This window comes from Mobula hypostoma, chromosome 8, assembly GCF_963921235.1.
Source record: "Mobula hypostoma chromosome 8, sMobHyp1.1, whole genome shotgun sequence".
Classification (NCBI taxonomy): Eukaryota; Metazoa; Chordata; class Chondrichthyes; order Myliobatiformes; family Myliobatidae; genus Mobula; species Mobula hypostoma.
The window spans coordinates 6,228,660-6,251,635 of record NC_086104.1 but is presented as its reverse complement, the minus strand read 5'-3'; the positions used below and the strand labels follow the sequence as shown (position 1 = coordinate 6,251,635).

Here is a 22,976-nt window from a genome sequence, read left to right as displayed (position 1 = left end):
CGATTAAGTGTATTTTCACAAATGTCCAGTAATTATTTTTACAAGAATGCCTAATTAAGCAATAGATACAAAATGTATCAAGTATTACTAAATACACAACAGGAGGGATATGTAGGGCTATGGTCCAGGTGTGGGTTGATAGGACTAGGTTCAGACTAGATGGGCCAAAGGACCTGTTTCAGTGTTGTAGTGCTCTATGACGGTAAACAATCTGGAATCACATTCAAGACGTTTGCAGGGGGACATGGAGAGAATAGTTTTTATAGGGATATGGGCCAAACGCAGGCAAATGGGATGAGCCTAACTGGGCACCTTGCTCAGTATGTACGAGATGGGCCGAGGGGCCTGTTTCTGTGCTATACAACACAATGACTGGGAAAGTATTTAGACCCCAGGGGGAAAAGGGCAGTAAGATACCGAGGGTCAACAGAAAATTCACCTGTAAACTGGGCCAGTACTAGCCTGGAAGAGAGTTATACAGGATGACAGCACAGAAACAGGCCCTTCAGCCCATCTAGTCCCTGTCCACCCAACTTCTGCCTAGTCGCATTGACCTGCATCCAGACCATATCCCTTCCTCCATCTCCCAGCCATGTACTTGCCCAAACTTCTCTTAAATGTTACAATCAAACCCACATGCACCAATTCTGCTGGCAGCTCATTTCACACTCACAACCACCCTCCGAGTGAAAAAGTTCCCTCTCATGTTCCCCTTAAACATTTCACCTTTCACCCTTCAACCATGAACTCTAGTTCTAGTCTCACCCAACCTCAGTTCAAGAAGTCTGCTTGCATTTACCCTACCTCATAATTTTGTATACCTCTACGAGATCTCCTACGCTCGAGGGGATGGTCCAAATCTATTCGACCTTTCCCTATAACTCAGGTTCTCAAGTCCTGGCAACACCCTTGTAGATTTTCTCTTTTTTAAAAATAATTAAATTGATGCACGAGGGAAGCGTACAGTTAGTGGCAGGATTGTTCATAACAGTGATGTAGAGAGCAATCTCTGTAACTTATCAAGGATGTTGTCTGGATTGGGGAGCATGCCTTATGAAAACAGGTCTTTTCTCCTTGGAGTGACGGAGGATGAGAGGTGACCTGATAGAGGTGTATAAGATAATGAGAGGCATTGATTGTGTGGATAGTCAGAGGCTTTTTCCCAGGGCTGTAATGGCTGCCAAAGGGGGCACAGTTTTAAGGTGCTGGGGAGTAGGTACAGAGATGTCAGAGGTAAGTTGTTTTTTTTTTTAAAAACGCAGAGAGTGGTGAGTGCGTGGAATGGGCTGCCGGCAACGGTGGTGGAGGCGGATACAATAGGGTCTTTTAAGAGACTTTTAGATATGTACAAGGAGCTTAGAAAAATAGAGGGCTATGGGTAAGCCTAGTAATTTCTAAGGTAGGGACAATTTCGGCACAACTTTGTGGGCCAAAGGGCCTGTTTTGTGCTGTAGGTTCTCTATGTTTCTATCTTTATTCTGAATAAACACAGGAGATTCTGCAGATGCTGGAAATCCAGAGCAACACACACAAAATGCTGGATGAACTCAGCAGGTCAGTCAGCATCTACGGAAAAGAGTAAACACTCACCATTTTGGGATGAGACCCTTCATCAGGACTGAAAAGGAAGGGGGAAGAAGCCAGAATAAGGTGGTTGGAGGAGGTGGAGGGAGTACAAGCTGGCAGGTGATAGGTGGGAGGGGGTGAGGGGAAAGGTGGGTGAGTGGGGGGGGGAAGTAAGAAGTTGGCAGGTGATAGGTGGGACTGGGTGAGGGGAAACGTAGGTAGGGGGGAGGCACTGAAATAAGAAGCTGGCAGGTGATAGGTGGAAGGTGTAAAGTTTGAAGGAGGAGGAATTTGATAGGAGAGGAAGGTGGACCATGGAAGAAAGGGAAGGGGATGGGAACCAGAGGGAGGTGATGGGCAGGTGAGGAGAAGGGACAAGAGAAGAAAGAGATTGGGGAATGCAGAAAGCAAGAAGGAGGGGGTGGGGACAAATGTCCAGAAGTTAAAGAAACTGAGAATCATGCCATCAGTTTGGAGCTAACCAGATGGAATACAAGGTGCTTATTCTGCATTCTGTTGTTGGTTTCCCTGTACTATCTCAATAACCCGTTGTAATGAAGTGATCTGTATAGATGGGCAAGCTTTTCGCTGTATCTTGGTACCTGTGACAAGAAGAAAACTGTTTACTATCCTGGGGTCAAAGTCCACAGGTCCCTGACAGTGGCCACCCGCGTAGACAGGGTGGCAAAGAAGTCAGATTGGCTGGGGAATTGCATACTAGGAGGTGAATGGGCAGGGGTAGCACTTGCTCTGCTTGCGGGGATAAATGCCAGGAGGGGGACCAGTGGGGAAGGACAAGGGAATAATGGACCAGTGCTACACCTGCCCCTTCGCCTCCCACTTGTCATCTTGTCCTCCTCACCTTCCCCCACCACCTTATGCAGGCTTCTTCCCCCTTCCTTTCCAGTCCTGAGGAAGGGCCTTGGCCTGAAATGTCGACTGTTTATTCCTCTCCACAGGTGCTAATGAACTAACAACATCAGCAGGGCATCGGTCACACTCTCAAGGTCATGGAGAATACTAGCCTGCAGCCACTATTGATAGCACGAAGAATTTATACACAGGAACAGTGTCCGTGCGGGAAACCTGCATAAACATGGGATTACATTTCAACAAGGTTCTGATCTAAAGAACGTTAACAAAACACCTTTCTTTGCCTCACCTTCAGTTTCCCACACCACAGATCCCTCTTAAAGCCTCTTTGTGGGGGAGGAAGCACAGGGCACACAACCTGATCTCACAGAGCACAGCAGGGTGCTTGGCCTCTCCTTGGGGAGGCAGGCCTCGTGGATCTCTGGCTTTGATGCATCTGATAAATAACTGAATCCGAATCTGAGAAATGATAACCAGGTCCCCACTGAAATCATCACTGGCACAGCCTCAGAATAGAAGGACGTCCATTTGGGGGTGATCTCACTGTACCCTATCAAATATTGAAAGGCCTAGATAGAGCAGACATGGAGAAGATGTTTCCCAAAGTGGGGAAGTCTAGGACCACAGATAGAGTGGGTGTGGAAAGGATGTTTCCTGTAGTGGGGTGAGTCTAGGACCAGAGGGCACAGCCTCAGAATAGAGGGATGTCCTTTCAGAATAGAGTTGAAGAAGAATTTCTTTAGCCAGAGAGTGGTGAATCTGCAGAATTTGTAGCCTCAGGTGGCCGTGGAGGACAGATCATTGAGTGTATTTAATGCAGAGGTTGATATGTTCTTGATCAGTAAGACTACAGGGAGAAGTCAGGAGAATGGGGGTGAGAGGGATAATAAATCAGCCATAATGGAATATCAGAGCAGACATGATGGGCCGAATGGCCTAATTCTCCTCCTATGTCTTGGAACACCAAGCAGGATTATTCACCAATTACTTCTGACAGCTGATAACATTAAAACATCACCAGGTTTTAATTAATTTCACTTTAAGTGGGATCCCCTCTATCAGAAAGTCTGAATGTTATCTTTGTTCCGGAGCTGATAGCCTCACCTTCTCGTTGCTCTCTGATGTTGATCGTTCCCTACCCGTTCAAGCTGCTCCGAGTCAGAGTTCCAGGGAGTGGGCTCATCAATCTGTCAGCGGGAACTGAAGCTGGCCTCTCGAGCTTCTTAGTACGAGTCTGCTCCACCGTTCCATCACGGCTGATTTATTATCCCTCCAACATCATTCCCCTGCCTTCTCCTTGTAACCTTTGACTCCCGTACTGATCAACAACTTATCAACCTCTGCCTTAAGACCATAAGACATAAGAGCAGAATTAGGCCATTTGGCCCATCGAGTCTGCACTGCCATTCAATCGTGGCCGATCCTTTTTTTCTTATCTCCTCCTCAACCCCAGTTCCCGGCCTTCTCCCTGTAACCTTTGACTCCGTGTCCAATCAGGAATATATCAATCTCTGCCTTAAATACACCCAACGACCTGGCCTCCACAACTGCACGTGGCAACAAATTCCACAAATTCACCACCCTTCGGCAAAAGAAATTTCTCTGCATCTCTGTTTTGAAAGGGCGCCCCTCTATCCAAGAACCTATCAACCTCCACCTCCACCTCCAATACGCTCAATGACATGGCCTCCACAGTTACCTGTGGCAATTAACTCCACTGACTCTCTGGCTAAAGAAGTTCTTTCTCATCTCTGTTCTTAAGGGACATTCTTGTTTTCTGAGGCTGTATTCTCTGGTCTAGACTCCACCACCACCCCTCACAGTGGGAAATATCTTCTCCACCTCCACTTTATTGATTCCCCCCCCCCCGCTCATTGTTTCAGACTCCAGCAAGCCATCAAACGTTCATGTGTTAACCCTTTCATTCCTGGAATTATTTTCATAAACCTCTTTGAACCGTCACCAGTGTCAGCATATCCTTTCTTGGATAAGGGGCCCAAAACTGCTCACAATAGTCCAACTGTGGTCTGACCAATGCCTTTTAAAGCCTCAACTTTACATCTTTGCTTTTATATTCTAGCCCTCTCAAAATGAATGCTAACACTGCATATACCTTCCATACCTCTGACTCAACCTACAAGTTAACCTTGAGGGAATCCTGCTCTCATTCGATCTCCACCTCTGATCATCTTGTACATCTCTATCAAGTCACCTCTCATCCTCCTTCGCTCCAAAGAGAAAAGCCCCAGCTCGCTGAACCTATCCTCAGAAACCTTTCTCGAATCCAGCTGGGGTCTAGGTAAAGCAACACACATCAAAGTTGCTGGCCAGGCAGCACTTCTAGGAAGAGGTACTGTCGATGTTTCGGGCCGAGACCCTTCGTCAGGACTAACTGAGGGAAGAGCTAGTAAGAGATTTGAAAGTGGGAGGGGGAGGGGGAGATCTGAAATGATAGGAGAAGACAGGAGGGGGAGGGATGGAGCCAAGAGCTGGACAGGTGATTGGCAAAAGGGGATACGAGAGGATCATGGGACAAGAGGTCCCGGAAGAAAGACAAGTGGGGGGGGCCCAGAGGATGGGCAAGGGGTATAGTCAGAGGGACAGAGGGAGTAAAAGGAGAGAGAGAGAGAAAGAATGTGTGTATATAAATAAATAACGGATGGGGTACGAGGGGGAGGTGGGGCATTAGCGGAAGTTAGAGAAGTCAATGTTCGTGCCATCAGGTTGGAGGCTACCCAGACGGAATATAAGGTGTTGTTCCTCCAACCTGAGTGTGGCTTCATCTTGACAGTAGAGGAGGCCGTGGATAGACATGTCAGAATGGGAATGGGATGTGGAATTAAAATGTGTGGCCACTGGGAGATCCTGCTTTCTCTGGCGGACACAGCGTAGGTGACCACTGGGAGATCCTGCTTTCTCTGGCGGACACAGCGTAGGTGACCACTGGGAGATGCTGCTTTCTCTGGCGGACACAGCGTAGGTGACCACTGGGAGATCTGCTAGGTAAATCTTCTTTGCACCCTAACGTTTCATTATAGGGACACCCTCATCCTTCCTATAAAAGGAAGCAAAATTAGGCTGTTCAGCCCATTCCACTCAACCAGCAATGGGGCGCCACGGTAGCGTGGCTGTAATAGGGTTGTGCCAATTGCTTGGTCGGAGCTCAGTGCTGGGATTGAACTCTGTCTGGAAGAGGTTTGTACATTCTCCCCATAACCACACGAAGCACCAGCCTCCTTGCACAGTCTGAAGGGTAGTAGATTAATTGGTCATTGCAAGTTGCCCTGTGATTAGGCAGAGGTGAAAGATCATTGGCTTGCTGGGATGGAAGGATCTGTTCTGGGCTGTATCTCCAAATACATTTCAATCAGTCTGTATGAAAGACCAAAAGACATAGGAGCAGAATTAGACTATATGGCCCATCTGATCCACCATTCCGTCATGGCTGATTTATTATTCCTCTCAAACCTATTCTCTTCCCTTCTTCCTGTAACCTTTGTTACTCTGACTAATCAAGAACCTATCAACTTCCACTTTACATATACCCAATGACCTGGCCTCGACAGCCACCCGTGGCAATGAATTCTACAGAGTCACATTTAATTCAGATGCTACGAACAATTCCTACTGTGTGTCAGCCGTGCTCCATTGCCAGTCCCAAAAAGAACGTGCAAGGTGCTACCGGAACAGGAACTCTGCTGACTGTTTCATTTTGACAACGCAAGGAAGTCTCTGGCTCAGCAGTAAATGGGGTCACATCCTGTAGTCACAGCCCGAATATTATGTAAGTTGCAGCACGGGCACTGGCGTAGCGGAGACGTGGTGGAAGGCACGTCAGACTGAGTCAGGAGGTCACAAGCTCTTGCACAAATTGCAAGGAGTCCAACTGCAAGACTCTACAAAGGATTGTGAGGTCTGCTGGGAGGACAATTGAGTCTTTTTCTCCCCCACCCACCCAAGATACAATATCAGGTGCACTTCATTGCTAATAATCCTTCCCATCCATCCAACAATCTCTCTGACCCAGAGGTACCTGAACATTAGGACAAGAACTGTTAGGATGGGAAGCAGCTTCTTCCCCCAGGCCGACAGACTACTGAATTCCCAGCCACCACCCGGATCTCAACGCACATGAAGCCCCAGTGGCAAACAGTCCATGTTCCAATCCTGCATTGGTATCGCTCCCCAACTCTTCCCTTGCTATATCGACGGCAGAACTGGTGCTGCTTCCTGCACACATGCAAAGCTTGTCGACTTTCATCAACTTTGCCTCCAACTTCCTCACTGCCCTGAAATTTACCTGGTCCATTACTGACACCTCCTTCCCCTTTCTCGATTTCTCTGGAAGCCATCTATCTTGTGATATCTTTTACAAACTCACCAACTCTCACAGCCATCTTGAGTATATGTCTTCTCATCCTGTCACTTGTAAAAATGCTATTCCTATTTTCAGTTCCTCAATCTCCACTGCATCTGCTCTCAGGATGAGGCTATTCATTCCATAACAACTGAGATGTCTTCCTTCAAAGAAAGGGGTTTCCCTTCCTCTACCGTCAATGCTGCCCTCATCAACCTCTCTTCCATTTCGCGCTGGTCAGCCCTCTCATCCCATCCTCCCGCTACCCCACCAAGGATAGGGTTTCTCTTATCCTCACCTACCACTCCATCAGCCTCTGCACCCAGTACATAATTCTCCACAATTTCCGCCATCTCCAACAGGAGCCCATCACAAAGCACACATTTCTGCCCCCCGCCCCAACTTTCCACAGGGGTCGCTCCCTACACGATTCTCTTGTCCACTCATCCCTCCCCACTCGTCTCCCTCCTGGCAGAGCAAGTGCCACACAAACCCCTGAACCTCCTCCCTCACTACCATTCAGGGCCTCAAACAGTCCTTCCAGGTGACACCTGCAAGTCTTTTGGGGCCATATACTGCATCTGCTGCTCCCTGTATGGCCTCCTGCACAATGCTGAGACTGATGTGGATTGGGAGACCACTTCATCAAGCACCTTCACTCCATCCGCCACAAAATGCAGGATCTCCCGGCACTTTAATTCTACTTCCCGTTCCGACATGTCAGTCCACGGCCTCCTCTGCTGTTGCAATGAGGTCACACTCAGGTTGGAGGAGCAACACCTCATATTCCATCCTGGTAACCTCTAACCTCGTGGCATGAACACCGATTTCTTAACCTTTCGGTAACTGCTCTCCCTCAACATTCCCATTTTCCTCTCTCACCTTACCTCCTTACTTGCCCATCACCTCCCTCTGATGCTCCCCCCTCCTTCCCTTTCTTCCATGGTCTTCTACCGTCTCCTATCTGAGTCTCCCTTCTCCAGCCCTCTATCGCTTTCCCTCATCAAAAACCGTGACAAACTTCTATACGTGCGGTGGAAAGTGTGTTGACTGGCTGCATTATGGCCTGGTATGCGAACACCAATACCTTTGAGCATAAGATCGTACAAGTGAGTGGATTCAGCCCAGTACGTCAAGGGTAAAACCCTCCCAACCACTGAGCACATCTACATGAAATGTTGCTGCAGAAAAACAGCATCTATCAAAGATCCTCACCACCCAGACCAGGCTCTTTTCTCACTGCTGCCATCATAGAAGGTACAGGTATCTCAGGACTCACACCACCAGGTTCAAGAACAGTTACTACCTCACAACCATCAGGCTCTTGAACAAAAGGGGATAACTACACTCATTCTATTTCTGGTGTTTCTACAACCAATGGTCTCACTTTAAGGACTCTTTACCGTGTTATTTCATGCTCTCATATTTATTGCTTACATTTACAAACAGTGTGTATTATCCACAAGATGCACTGCAACAACACACTTGAGTTCCTAAGGCAGCACCTTCCAGACCCACGACCACTACCATCTAGAAGGACGAGAACAGCAGATACCTGGGAACACCACCACTTGGAAATCCCCCTCCCAGTCACTCACCAAACTGACTCGGAAACACATCGCCGTTCCTTCATTGTTGCTGGGTTAAAATCATGGAATTCCCTTCCTGTGGGGTGTACCTACACCTCAGGGAATGCAGGGGTTCAAGAAGGGGATCACCACCTTCAAGGGCAATCAGGGATGGGCAATAAATGCTGCATAGCTGGTGATGCCCACATCCCATAAATGAATAAATTTTTTTAAAATTGCATTTGAAGAAGTTGTTATTCATTGATCCTGTTTAGAGTTTCTGTTCTATAGATTTGTTGTGCCCACAGAGAAAGAATCTCAAGGTTGTATGTGGTGACATGCACATACTCTGAAAATAACTTAAACTTTGAACTTTACCAATGAACTTCCCAGCTCTTTACTTCACCCCTCCCCTCTCCCAGTTTCACCTATCACCTACCCCCTTGTACAACTTCTTCCCTTCCCCCCCACCTTCTCAGTCTGACTTCTTCCTCCTTCCTTTCGCGTCCCGATGAAGGTTTCAGCCCAAAACGTCGACTGTTCACTCTTTTCCATAAGATGCTGCCTGACCTGTTGAGTTCCTCTAACATTTTGTGTGTGCTGCATAGCATTATACTGTTTACCTTTTAAACTTGTGTCATAAATGCACCTCATTATTTGTTAATTTACTAGTGGTAATATTACTTTACGGGTTATGTGTGAGTTATATGTACTGTTGTGCACTATAGTCCGGAGGAACGTTGTTTTGTTTGGTGATATACATGGATATGGTTGAATGACAATAAACTTGAACTTGTGCTCCTGAGCTTCCATCTCTGGCTAATGTTCCGGTGTCCCATCAGAGGGGTAAACAGCCCCAATGGTTATGGAGGAGCCAATGTACAAGATTGGGAAAAAGCTGCAGAGGGCCGTAAGTACAGCTGGCAGTTTGACCAATGCCTTTTGTAAACACAAAATAGTCTGCAGATTGGGGGACCACTTCATCGAGCACTTCTGCCCCGTCAGCCACAACAGACAGGATCCCCCAGTAGCCACCCCTTCAACTCTGCTTCCCACTCCCATTCAGATATGTCCATACATGGCCTCCTCTACTGCCATGATGAGGCTAACCTCAGGTTGGAGGAGCAACACCTCATATACCGTCTAGGTAGTCTCCGGCCCCTTGGTATGAACATAGAATACTCCAACTTGTGGTAATTGCCTCCCCCTCCCTTCCCCTATCCCTATGTCACTGTGCCCTCTCCCCCAGCTGCCTATCACCTCCCTCATGGTTCCACCTCCTTCTACTACCCATTGTGTTTTCCCCTATCCTTTCTTCACCTTTCCTGCCTTATCACCTCCCTGCTTCCCCTTCCCCACCCCTTTGTCTTTCCCCTTACTGGTTTTTCACCTGGAACCTACCGGCCTTCTCCTTCCCACCCTCCCCCACCTTCTTTATAGGGCCTCTGCCCCTTCCCTCTTCAGTCCTGATGAAGGGTTCTGGCCCGAAACGTTGACTCGTTTCCACGGACGCTGCCCGACCTGCTGAGTTCCTCCAGCGTGTTGTGAGTGTTGCTTTGACCAGTGCCTTTTAAAGCCTCGGCTTTACACCATCGCCGAGTGGGTTACTGTCAGCAGGGCAGTGTTTAGATGACCGGTTCCATCACTGAGGTGTCCTGTCATTCAACATCTCCAGGCTGACCTGACTGCCTGTCACTTCATTTTGCACGCTGCCCTTTCGCTGCCGTGGTTCAAACTGTGCTCTTCATTAGGGGCGGCACAGCGGCGCCGCCGTAAGCGTAACGCTTTCCAGCGCCAGCGATTAGAAGATCAGGGTTCAATTCCCCGCTCAGTCTGCAAGGAGTTTGTATGTTCTCCCCGTGACCACGTGGGTTTCCTCCCACAGTCCAAACACGTATGGGTTAAGGGTTAGCAAGTTGTGGGGATGCTCCATTTGGCACCAGGAGTGTGGCGATGCAGCCTCGCGATACCAGGACGTCCCTTTAGAACAGAGACAAGGAGGGATTTCTTTAGCAATACGTCAGTGGAATTCATTGCCACAGGTGGCTGTGGAGGCCAAGTCACTACGTATTTTTAAACCAGAGGTTGATAGATTCTTCAACCGGGGCATCGAAGGTGACGAGGAGAGGGCAGGAGAAGGGGGTTGAGAGGAATACTAAATCAGCCATGACGGAATGGTGCAGCAGGCTGTGGGAAGAACGGCCCGACTCTGCTCCTACCTCTCAGTCCCATGGACACTTGCGTGCTGCCTGCAGCACATTCTCGGACTGTCACTCCATGTTTCGATTTGTACACGAAAAATCAAGCCGATCCCTAACTTTAATCTTTGATTGTACTCACAGGACTTGGCCATCGATGCCAGTGCCTAACCCCTAACTACCCTGGAACAGAGGAAGCTGCTGCAACTCCTAATCAACTGTTGTCCATCACACACCACAGGCAGTTCTCCTTCGCTGAACCAGATGTGTTTTTTTTAATAAACAAAATCCAGCAGTTTCATGGTTACCACAACAGAACTGCTTTTATTTTTAACACTCAGATTTATTTAATTACTTGAATGAAAATTCCCCCTGTAGCCGTGTGGGATTTGAACTCTGAATCAATGGCCCAGAACGCTGGCGGCTTGGCTAACAACATAACCCCTCCTCTGCTAATGCTGGCAGTAGTCCTTAGAAACTCCAAGGGACATTCCTGGCACGAGAGAAATAGAAAACGTTGCTGCTGAACCATCAGGGAAAACGCCATACTCTCTGAACCAATAATACCGTCATGGAGAACAAGTGCTTAGAAACAGGCCCTTTGGCCCATCTAGTCCATGCCTGAATATAATTCTGCATAGTCCCATTGACCCACACATGAGCCACGGCCCTTAATTTTCCTTCCATCCATGTACATACCCAGACTTCTCTTAAATGTCGGTACCAAACCCACAACCACCACTTCCACTGGCAGCTCGTTCCACACTCTCAGCACCGTCTGAGTGAAGAAGTTCGACCTCAGGTTCCACTCAAATATGTCACCTTTCAACTTTAACCTATGACCTCTAGTTCTGGTCTCACCCAACCTCAGTGGAAAAAGCTTGCTTGCATTCACCCTGTCTGTATGGTTAAGTACAGCTCCAATGCCATATTCAAATTGGCGACGACACCACTGTTGTGGTGAGGAATCAGCATACAAGAGGGAGGTTGAAAATCTGGCTGAGGGGTGCCACAGAAACAACCTCTCAGTATCAGAAAGACCAAGGAGCTGATGATGGACTTCAGGAGGAGGAAACCAGTGGCCTATGAGACAGTCCTCATCGAGGCAGAGAGGGTCAGCAACTTTAAATTCCTCGGAGTGATCACTTCAGGGGATCTGTCCGGGGTCCAGCACAGAACTGCCATTACAAAGAAAGCACCTCTACTTTTCTTTAAAAAAAACAAGTTTGTGAAGATTTGGTACGTCATCAAAACTTTGACAAACTTCTATAGATTAGTGGTGGAGAGTATACCGATTGGCTGCATCACGGCCTGGTATGAAAACACCAATGTCTTTGAACAGAAAATCCTACAGAAAGTAGCAGATGCTGCCCAGTCCATCACAGGTACCACATCTACACGGAATGTCATCGCAGGAAAGCAGCATCCATCATCAGGGACCCCCACCACTCAGGCCACGCTCTCTCTTCTTGCTGCAGCCATCAGGAAGAAGGTACAGGAGACCCAGGACTCACAGCACCAGGTTCTGGAACTTCTATTATGCTTCAACTATCAAGCCCTTGAACCAAAGGAGATAACTTCACTCAACTTCACTGGACCCATCACTGAAATGTTCCCACAACCAATGCACACACTTTCAAGCTCTCTTCATTTCATGTTCTTGATATTTTTTGCTTATTTATTATTATGGTTATTGTTCTATAACAGACTTACTGTTTACGCCCACTTGAATCTCAGGGTATTATATGGTGACATTTATGTACTTTGATAATAAACTTACTTTGAACTATACCCCTCATAATTCAGAATAACCCTATCAAATCCCCCTCATTCTCCTCTGCTCCAGAGAATAAAGTCCTAACCGATTCAAACTTTCCCTTTACTCAGGTCCTCAAGTCCCGGCAATATCCTTTAAATTTTCTCTGCACTCTTTCAATCTTATTGATATCTTTCCTACAGGTAAATGATCAGAACTGCGCACAATACTCCAAAATTGTCCTCACCGTCACCTCGTACAACGTTCTTAGATTATGAGGACACTCAGTCCTCGTTTATTGTCATTTAGAAATGCAAGCATGCTTTAAGAAATGATACAGTGTTCCTCAGAGTGATATCACAAAAAAAGACAAACCAAAGACTAACACTGACAAGACCACATATAGTTACAACAGTGCAAAGCAATACTGTAATTTGATAAACAGACTATGGGCTCGGTAAAAAAAAATCTCAAAGTTCCGATCAACTCCCGATAGTCCCGACAGCAGGCGGCAGAAGGGAGAAACTCTCTCTGCCATCAACCTCCAGGCACTGACAACTGTCGATGCATTGGAAGCACCCGACCCCAGCTGACTCCAAGACCGTCCGAAAACTTCGAGCCTCTGACCAGCCCTTCGACACCGAGCACCATCTCTGCCGAGCGCTTCGACCCTGTCCCGGCCACTGAGCAACGAGCAAAGCCGAGGATTCAGGACCTTCCCCTCCTTCTGGATCACACAGTAACAGCAGCGAAAAAGGCATTTCAGAAGTTTCTCCAGATGTTCCTCTGTTCTCTCACGTCTGTCTCCATCAAATCAGGATTGTGCACGGCACCCTACTTGACAGATTACAGTTATCATTCACCGGAGTAGCCGCGCAAGCTGCGTCGCGCCGCCATCTTCTCCTCCTCCTCTTCGATATGACATTCCATCCTGTACTCACCATTTTGATTTACAAAGGCCAATGTGCCAAAGCTATCTTCACGTCTCCATCTACCCATGATGCCACTCGAAAGTAATGGTGTATCTGTATTACCAGACCCTTTCTTTCACATCCCTTCACCACATGCACGTTGAGGGGAGAGTCACCCCAGAACGTAACTGGGCTCAGTCTCAGCAGCCCTTCGAGCCCTATGCACGGCTGATCCGGAGAACCAACTATTCAAAATTCCTTCAGACCTGCGCTGGCCAACCTCACATCCCCCTTGCAGGTGAGGCAACACTTCACCTGTGAATCTGTTGGAGCTGTCCATTGTGTCTCATCCAACCTCCTCTACATTGAAGCCTGAAGTAATTTAGGGAATTGCTTCATCGAGCGCCTCCACTTCATCGGCCAAAAACTGAATTTCCCCAGTGGTCGAACATTTTAATTTCTATCCCCATTCCCGTTCTGACATGCCAGTTCATGCCCTCCTCTTCTGCCAGGATGAGGCCACTCTCAGGGTGGAGGAGCAACACCTCATATACCATCCAGGTAGCCTCCAACCTGATGGCATGAACATTGATTTTTTTTTCCCCATTCCTCTTCTCTCTTCTTCTATTCCCACTCCGGCCTCTTACCTCTTCTCGCCTGCCTATCACCTCCTTCGATGCCTCTCCTCCTTCTCCTGTGGTCCACTCACCTCTCCCATCACATTCCTTCCTCTCCAGGCCTTTACCTTTCCCACCCACCTGGCTTCCCCCGTCACCTCCTAGCTATCCTCCTTCCCCTCCTCCCCACCCATTTATTCTGGCAACCTCCCCCTTCCTTTCCAATCATAATGAAGTGTCTTGGCCCGAAACGATGGCTGTTCATTCATTTCCCTAGATGTTGCCTGACCTGCTGAGTTCCTCCAGCATTTTGCGTTAATCCCCTTTTCACCAGGGTGACCATAACTTCGTGGAAACGTCTTAGAGTTATATAGAGCAACACAGAACAGGATACGGCCCTTCGGCCCGCAATATCTGTGCTGACGAGGATGCCAAATTAAACTAATCCTGTTTGCCTGCACATGGCCTGCATCATTGCCCAACTCAAAACTTCCCAATGCATCCCTGGCACCAGCCTACCCGCCGGCAAGGTGCTGGAGAAGGTCCAGTAACACCATGAAGGATCCCACCCACCTTGTTCACGGACTGTTTGTCCCACTCCCATCAGGGAGAAGGCTACGTAGCATCCACGCCAGGACCACCAGGCTCAAAAACTGTTACTTTCCCCAAGAAGCAAGGGTGACTAGCACCTCCACCCACTACTTTATTTCCTGCAAACCCAAGGAATTCTGCAGATGCTGGAAATTCAAGCAACACATACAAAGTTGCTGGTGAACGCAGCAGGCCAGGCAGCATCTCTAGGAAGAGGTACAGTCGACGTTTCGGGCCGAGACCCTTCGTCAGGAGTCCTGATGAAGGGTCTCGGCCTGAAACGTCGACTGTACCTCTTCCTAGAGATGCTGTCTGGCCTGCTGCGTTCACCAGCAACTTTATTTCCTGTCTCTTTATGGACATACAATGGATACAAACTATCTTACTGTGTTTTATTCACTATTATTATTGTTCTTGTTATCTTTTGTGTTGTTTTTTGTGCTGCATTGGATCTGGTGTAACAATTATTTCATTCTCCTTACTGGAAATGACATTAAACAGTCTCGAATCGTGATGTTCATGTGGCTATCTAAAGACCTCGATTGTACCCACTCCGCCACTTCCCCCGGCAGTACTCACAGGCAGCCACCACTGCATAAAAAAACAAAACTTGTCCTATACATCTCCTTTAAACTTTACCCTATGCCCTCATTTCTACTCTTAGAATAAGTCCCTGCCATCTACCTTGGTACGGCAACTGCTCTGCACCCACCCACAAGAAACTGCAGAGAGTTGTGGCCACAGCTCAGCACATCACAGAAACCAGCCTCCCTCTCTGGGCTCTGTCTACGCTTCTCACTGACCCAGTAAAGCAGCTAACATAATCAAAGGCCCCACTCACACCGGACATCCTCTCTTCTCTCCGCTCCCATCAGGCAGAAGATGAAATCCTGAAAGCGCACGTCACCAGGTACAAGGCCCGCTCCTATCTCACTGTTACCAGACTATTGAACAGAGCTCTTGTATGATCCAAGAGACCTTTGACCTCACTATCCATCTCATTATGATCTTTCACTTTATCATTCACCTGCACTGCACTCTCTGTAGATTTTACACTTTATTCTACTTTGTTATTGTTTTACCTTGTTCTACCTCAGTGCACTGTGTAATGATCTGATCCTAAAGACAAGTTTTTCCACTGTATCTCGGTACGCGGCAATAATAAACCAATTCCCTATCCACGTCTCTCATAATTTTATAACCCTCTTATCAGGTCTTCCCCCAGCCTCTGACGCAGCAGAGGAAACAATGTAAATTGGTCCAATCTCTCTTTATAGATAATATTGTCACATCTAGGTAGTATTGTGGACACACACAAAGTGCTGGAGGAACTCAGCAGGCCAGGCAGGATAGTATAGATCCACAGATGCTGCCTGACTTGCAGGTTCCTCCAGCGTTTTGTGTGTTGCCCTGGATTTCCAGCATCTGCAGATTTTTTCATGTCTAGTATCCTGGTGAGCCTGCTCTGCACCTTCTCCAAAGACTCCACAGGCTTTCTGTAACAAGGAGACCAGAAATGCACACAGTACCTCAGATATGGTCCAGCCAAAGACTTCTACATCTGCAATGACTTTTCTACTTGAGAATTTGACCGATGAAGGCAAACAAGTTGCACATCACGCCACGATGAGTTCTTAATATGTAAAGGTCAATGGTGAATAAAGTTGATCCTTGAACCACCTTGTTTCTCGTCCTCCTAGAAATCCTGATGAAAGGTCACTTTGTAGAAACATTCATTCACTTGTTATGTGCCGTGTCAAATGATGCGGGTGATCATGGTCCCATGACCATGATCGTTCTTGTCAAATTTTCTACAGAAGTGGTTTGCCATTGCCTTCTTCTAAATAGCATCTTTACAGATTGGGTGACCCCAGCCATGATCTCCTCAGAGACTGTCTGCCTGGCATCAGTGGTCACATAACCAGGACTTGTGATAGGCACCAGCTGCTCAGTCAACCACCCACCACCTGCTCCCGTGGCTTCCCGTGACCCTGATCGGGGTGGGGTAGGGGTAAATAATTGCTACACCTTGCCCGAGAGTGACCTGCAGCACCTTACACCCCTTCGGTAGAGATCCATTTCCATCCTGCCACCCAGCCAGAAACATCATCTCTCTTGAATTCAAAAGATTAGATTTATTTGTCACACATACACTGAAATGCCTGTGAAATGTGTTGATTTGTGCGTCAATGGCCAACGCAGATCAAACACGTGCTGGGGTCACACCGCAAGTGTCACCACGCTTCTGGCACTAACATAACTTACCTACAACCTAAAAGTTGCTGGTGAACGCAGCAGGCCAGGCAGCATCTCTAGGAAGAGGTACAGTCGACGTTTTGTGCCGAGACCCTTCTAACTTCCCTAGAATTTTCCTAGAGATGCTGCCTGGCCTGCTGCGTTCACCAGCAACTTTTATGTGTGTTGCTTGAAACTCCAGCATCTGCAGATTTCCTCGTGTTTGCGTTACCTACAACCTGTCTGTCTTTGGAATGTGGGAGGAAACTGGAGAACGTACAGTCTCCTTACAGACAGGAATTGGACCCCAATCACTGGCGTGGTAACGCATCATGCTAACCGCAACGTTACCGTGCTGACCCGGGCTCTGGTGTGTCACCATGACAGACATTTTGGACAGTGTGTTTGAGATGGGCTGAAGGGCCTGTATCTGTGCTGTATGGTTCTCGAAAGTTACAAGGGAGAATCCGGTTGAGATGGGCAAGTATAAGCCATGATGGAATGGGGGGGCAGACTCATACTCATACTTTATTGATCCCAGGGGAAATTGGTTTTTGTTACAGTTGCATCATAAATAATAAATAGTAATAGAACCTTAAATAGTTAAATAGTAATATGTAAATTATGCCAGTAAATTATGAAATAAGTCCAGGACCAGCCTATTGGCTCAGGGTGTCTGACCCTCCAAGGGAGGAATTGTAAAGTTTGATGGCCACAGGCAGGAATGACTTCCTATGACGCTCTGTGCTGCATCTCGGTGGAATGAGTCTCTGGCTGAATGTACTCCTGTGCCCACCCAGTACGTTATGTAGTGGATGGGAGACATTGACCAAGATGGCATGCAACTTAGACAGCATCCTCTTTTCAGACACCACCGTGAGAGAGTCCAGTTCCATCCGCACAACATCACTGGGCCGAAAGGCCTAATTCTGGTATGTTTTATGAATTAATCAAAACCCACAAGCCAGTATGCCAATATGCCAGGCCAGTACGGTATGGAGAGAAAGTAGGCTCCCCTTTCCACGTAACTGATGAATCCAAAGAAACGGCAGAGACCAACACAGTTGACACAAGTTGGCTGAACGGTCCCGTTTCCACGCCGCTTGCCTCATTCCCGCTGACCTATCCGCCCATCTAACCTGTGTTTTCCCCATATTCCTCATTGATTTATTTAGAGATACCGTGGATCGGGCCCTCCCAGCCCAAACAGCCGCACTGCCCAGCAGCCCACCGCGGGAGGAGTGGGGTGGAGACGGGAAGATGGGGGACAGGGAGGCGAGAGAGGAGATGGGAAGCAGAGGGAGGGGATGGGGGAGAGGGTTGAGGGCGAAGGGGGTCGGGGAGAGGGTTGAGGGCGAAGGGGGTCGGGGAGAGAGGGGGTCGGGGAGAGAGGGGGTCGGGGAGAGAGGGGGTCGGGGAGAGAGGACGGAGAGGGGGAAAGGAAGGGAGTTAAAGAGTGCGGAAAGGACTAAACTTCACTCACCGCTGGCAGACTGCGGGGCACTGGAGACCGGCGACTGGCCCATCCTCTCCCCGCCGCCTCCCGGAACTCTCTCCTCCGCTCTCGCATTCGGCCAGTCCCGGCCCGGGGGGGTGGGGGGAACGGACGGTGCCCTGCAGACCGGCACGGTGCGGGGCGGCGGCGGCGGCAGCCTCCGCTCGGGTCGGTCGGTCCCTCCCTCACACAGCCGACACTTGTTCCTGCTCCGCTCAAATCCTCGCCTTTGTTTTATGCAGATTAACCGTGCGGGTCAGAGTGCACGGGGAGGGGTGCCCAAATCTGGTGCACGGCTCTCCGAACAAACTCTGAAAACTTCTGATCAAAAGTTGTGCTTCAGTCCGGGAGAGCGAAAACTCCGAAGATTTTGGGTCGGGGCGAGCTGCTGAAATGCGAGAAGTGGGTGAGGGTGTTGCTTCAGTGGACACGAGTGTAGAGTATCCCCCCCGCCCCCGGGGGTAGGGGGAGTCTAAAAGTAGAGGGCACAGGTTCAAACACACACCAAAAAATGCTGGAGGAGCTCAGCAGGTCAGGCAGCATCTATGGAAATGAATAAACAGTCAAGGGAGTCCTGGGGATGGGTCTCGGCCCGGAATATCCACCCTTTACCCCTTTCCTTAGACGCTGCCTGACCTGCTGAGTTCCTCCAGCATTTTGCGCGTGTTACTCTGGATTTCCAGCATCCGCACATTTTCTCGTGTTTTTGAAACATTCGACGGTTCCGGCCGAGCTCCTTTCCTCGGGACTGGGAAGGGGAGGAAAGGGGAAAGCCAGCATGAAAAGGTGGGTTTGGGAGGGGAGGGAGTGCACACTACAGGCTTAAAGCGAGAGGGGAGAGCCTGACCGGGGATCTGGTGGGTTGCTCTCCCACACAGATGGCGGTCAGTTCCGGGAGTCTGAAGCCACACTCCCACATTGCAGCTTCTTCCCCTCCGCCATCAGATTTCAGAACTGTCCGTCAATCCGCCAACGCTAACTCGTTATTTTGCTCTCTTTTTGCATTGCTTACTAATTTTTAAAGTATTTCTTAGTAAAGGTAATGTATTAAAATATTTTTTATATTGTAACTTACATAGAACAATACAGGCCCTCGCCCCCACAATGTTGTACCGCCCTTTTCACCTGCTCTAACATCAATCTAACCCTTCCTCCGCTTTTCAACCATCCAGGAGTCTCTTAAATGCCCCTATCGTATCTGCCTCTACCACCACCCCTGACCACGCACCCACCACTCTCTCTGTATAAATAACTTACCTTTGACATCCCTCCTAAACTTTCCTCCAGTCACCTTAAAAACATGCCCCCTCCTGTCAGCCATTTCCACCCTGGGGAAAAGGTCTCTGGTTGACCATTCCATCTCTGCTTCTTATTTTCTTGTACCCCTCCATCAAGTGACAGCTCATCTTCCTTCACTCTCAAGGAAAAAGCCCTAGTTCACTCAATCTTTCTTCTCAAGATACGCTCCCCAATGCAGGCAGCATCCGGGTAAATCTCTGCTGCACCTTCTCTAAAGCTTCCACATCCTTCCTACAATGAGGCGACCAGGCCTGAGTACAATATACCAGGTGTGGTCTGTCATAGTAATTATTGGTATGTCCTGCACAGTACTGCTGTCATAAAACTGTGATGGTAGACCTGATTCTGAGGGAATGGGATGAGGTGACAATGAAGCCCGTCCGCCACAAAATGCAGGCTCTCTCAGCGGCCCGCCATTTCCATTACAACCTGTCTGTCCATGGCCTCCTCTGCGGCTACAAGGAGACCAAACTCGGGTTGGAGGAGTAACCCTCATCTTCTGTAGGGATAGCCTCCAACCTGATGGCATGAACGTCGATTTCTCCAACTTCCAGTAATTCCTCCCCTCCCCTTTCTCTGTTTTTCATTTCCCCATTCTGGCTCCCTCCTCTCACCTCCTCCTCCCCTGCCCATCACTGCCTTCTGGATCCCCTCCTCCCTCCCTTTCTCCCATGGTCCACTCTCCTTTCCTATCAGATTCCCTCTTCTTCAGCCCTTTATCCCTTCCACCCCTCCCCTCCCAACTTCTACTTCAACCCCTCTTGCCTAACAACCCATCACCTGGTCTGTACACTTTCCCCTCACCCCCGTCTTCTTCTGGTCTCTGCCCCCTTTGTTTACAGTCCTGATGAAGGGTATCAGTCTGAAACATCGACTGTTTATTCCTCCCCATAGATGCTGCCTGACTTGCTGAGTTCCTCTATCTTGAGGGGGTCACAGTTTAAGGATAAGGGGGAAGCCTTTTAGGACCGAGATTAGGAAAAACTTCTTCACACAGAGACTGGTGAATCTGTGGAATTCTCTGCCACAGGAAACAGTTGAGGCCAGTTCATTGGCTATATTTAAGAGGGAGTTAGATATGGCCCTTGTGGCTAAAGGGATCGGCGGGTATGGAGGGAAGGCAGCTACAGGGTTCTGAGTTGGATGATCAGCCATGATCGTACTGAATGGCGGTGCAGGCTCGAAGGGCTGAATGGCCTACTCCTGCACCTATTTTCTATGTTTCTATGTCATTGAGAGGACCAATTTTGTTGCTCAGAATCTATTTGCTCTTAACGTATCTGTAGGATTCTCCTTCACTTTGTCTGCTACATCAACCTCATGCCTTCTTTTAGCTCTCCGGATTTCCTTTTGAAGTGCTCTCTCTTGCATTTCTTACACTCCTCAAGTACCTCATTTGTTTCTACCTGCCATGCACCCCCTTCTTCTTTAGCCAAAACCTCGTTATCTCTCAAAATCCAAGCTTCCCTGAGTATGTTGCTCGTGTACTATTAAGAATAGCCAGCTAGGAGAATCAGGTTTAATATCATTGACACAGGTCATGAAATATGTTGCAAAACTCTTAGGCACATACATAGAGCTAGGGTGCTTAAAACTTTTGCACAGGACTATATTTGTCAATGTGGAGCAGAGACTGGGTTTGTAAATCTGGTGGGAGCAAAGAATGGTGGAATGGTTACAGACACACCCAGCCCTGAGACACCAGCCAGGGTCATTTGATTCCAAACCATAGGTTTATTGATCATTACAGATCGATGATGACTGGGCATCATTGGTGCTTCCTGGTCCTCCCTTCCCCCCTTTCGAACCATGATTCCCCTCTCCCTGTCCCCTTCCCACTTTTCCAACCATGATTCCCCTCTCCCTGTCCCCTTCCTACTTTTCCAACCATGATTCCCCTCTCCCTGTCCCCTTCCCACTTTTCCAACCATGATTCCCCTCTCCCTGTCCCCTTCCCCCTTTTCCAACCATGATTCCCCTCTCCCTGTCCCCTTCCCACTCTCAGTCGAGAATAGAGACTCATTTCAGAATCAGGTTTCTCATCACTCATGCAACACACATCAAAGTTGCTGGTGAACGCAGCAGGCCAAGCAGCATCTGTAGGAAGAGGTGCAGTCGACGTTTCAGGCCGAGACCCTTCGTCAGGACTAACTGAAGGAAGAGTGAGTAAGGGATTTGAAAGTGGGAGGGGGAGGGGGAGATCCAAAATGATAGGAGAAGACAGGAGGGGGAGGGATAGAGCCAAGAGCTGGACAGGTGATAGGCAAAAGGGGATACGAGAGGATCATGGGACAGGAGGCCCGGGAAGAAAGACAAGGTGGGGGGGGACCCAGAGGATGGGCAAGAGGTATATTCAGAGGGACAGAGGGAGAAAAAGGAGAGTGAGAAAAAGAATGTATGTATAAAAATAAGTAACAGATGGGGTACGAGGGGGAGGTGGGGCCTAGCGGAAGTTAGAGAAGTCGATGTTCATGCCATCAGGTTGGAGGCTACCCAGACGGAATATAAGGTGTTGTTCCTCCAACCTGAGTGTGGCTTCATCTTTACAGTAGAGGAGGTCGTAGATAGACATGTCAGAATGGGAATGGGATGTGGAATTAAAATGTGTGGCCACTGGGAGATCCTGCTTTCTCTGGCGGACAGAGCGCAGATGTTCAGCAAAGCGGTCTCCCAGTCTGCGTCATCACTCATTGTTCCTAAAATGCTGAGTGTGTGTCTTCAGGATTCTGTATCTCCTCTCTGACAGTAGCAATGAGAAGAGGGCATGTCCTGGGTGATGGGGTCCTTCATGATGGACGCTGCCTTTCAGAGGCATCACCATTTGCAGATGTCCTCGATGCGTGGGAGGCTAGCGCCCATGATGGAGCCGGCTCAGTTTGCAACTTTCTGCAGCTTTTTCCAGTTGGCTTGGAGGGGCAGACAGCTGCCTATGTGCGGAGCTGGGCATGACACAAAGCCATTAGGCTTATTTAATTAATACCCATGAACAAGGAGTGGAAAACACCGTGCACAATGGAACAATCACCGGCAGCAGTGGAACGAAGTCCGACAAAGCAGCTATTGGGTTGATGTGTCAAGAATTAATCCCTGCTCTGGGAAAGGAAAAATCCAAAAAAACAATTTTAAGAAAGATTAGCTTTATTTGTCACATGTACGTTGAAACATCTAAACATACGAGGGGTGACTGATAAGTTCGTGGCCTAAAGTAGAAGTAGATGAGTTATACAGCTCTCGTTACATGCACATGCAGTTCAACTCTTTGAGCGATTGTGCAGAAAGTTTGAAGTTAATAACTGATCTACTTCTACCCTAGGCCATGAACTCATCAGTCACCCCTCGTGCATTGAAGTGCATTTTTCTGTCAGTGGGGATGGTACAGTGTCACCAGCTTCCGGCTCCAACATAGCGTGCCCACAACTCACTAACCCTAACCCACGTGTCTTTGGAATGTGCGAGGAAACTTTCCCCACAGATGCTGCCTGACCTGCTGAGTTCCTCCAACATTTTGTG

At 48.5% G+C, this 22,976-nt stretch overlaps 1 protein-coding gene across 3 annotated transcripts in view; it reads right to left on the bottom strand.

Moving 5' to 3' along the window:
- phactr2 (phosphatase and actin regulator 2) overlaps positions 1–18,904 on the bottom strand; it is a 143,240-nt gene extending 124,336 nt beyond the window's left edge. The window contains exon 1 of one of the 3 annotated variants that reach the window (XM_063055435.1): positions 18,156–18,904. In XM_063055435.1, coding sequence (XP_062911505.1) covers positions 18,156–18,198 — 43 coding nt within the window. In that variant the 5' untranslated portion in view covers positions 18,199–18,904. The remainder of the gene's footprint in view (positions 1–18,155) is intronic. The other 2 variants (XM_063055433.1, XM_063055434.1) reach the window with 2 other exon arrangements.
- Positions 18,905–22,976: the final 4,072 nt, after the last annotated feature.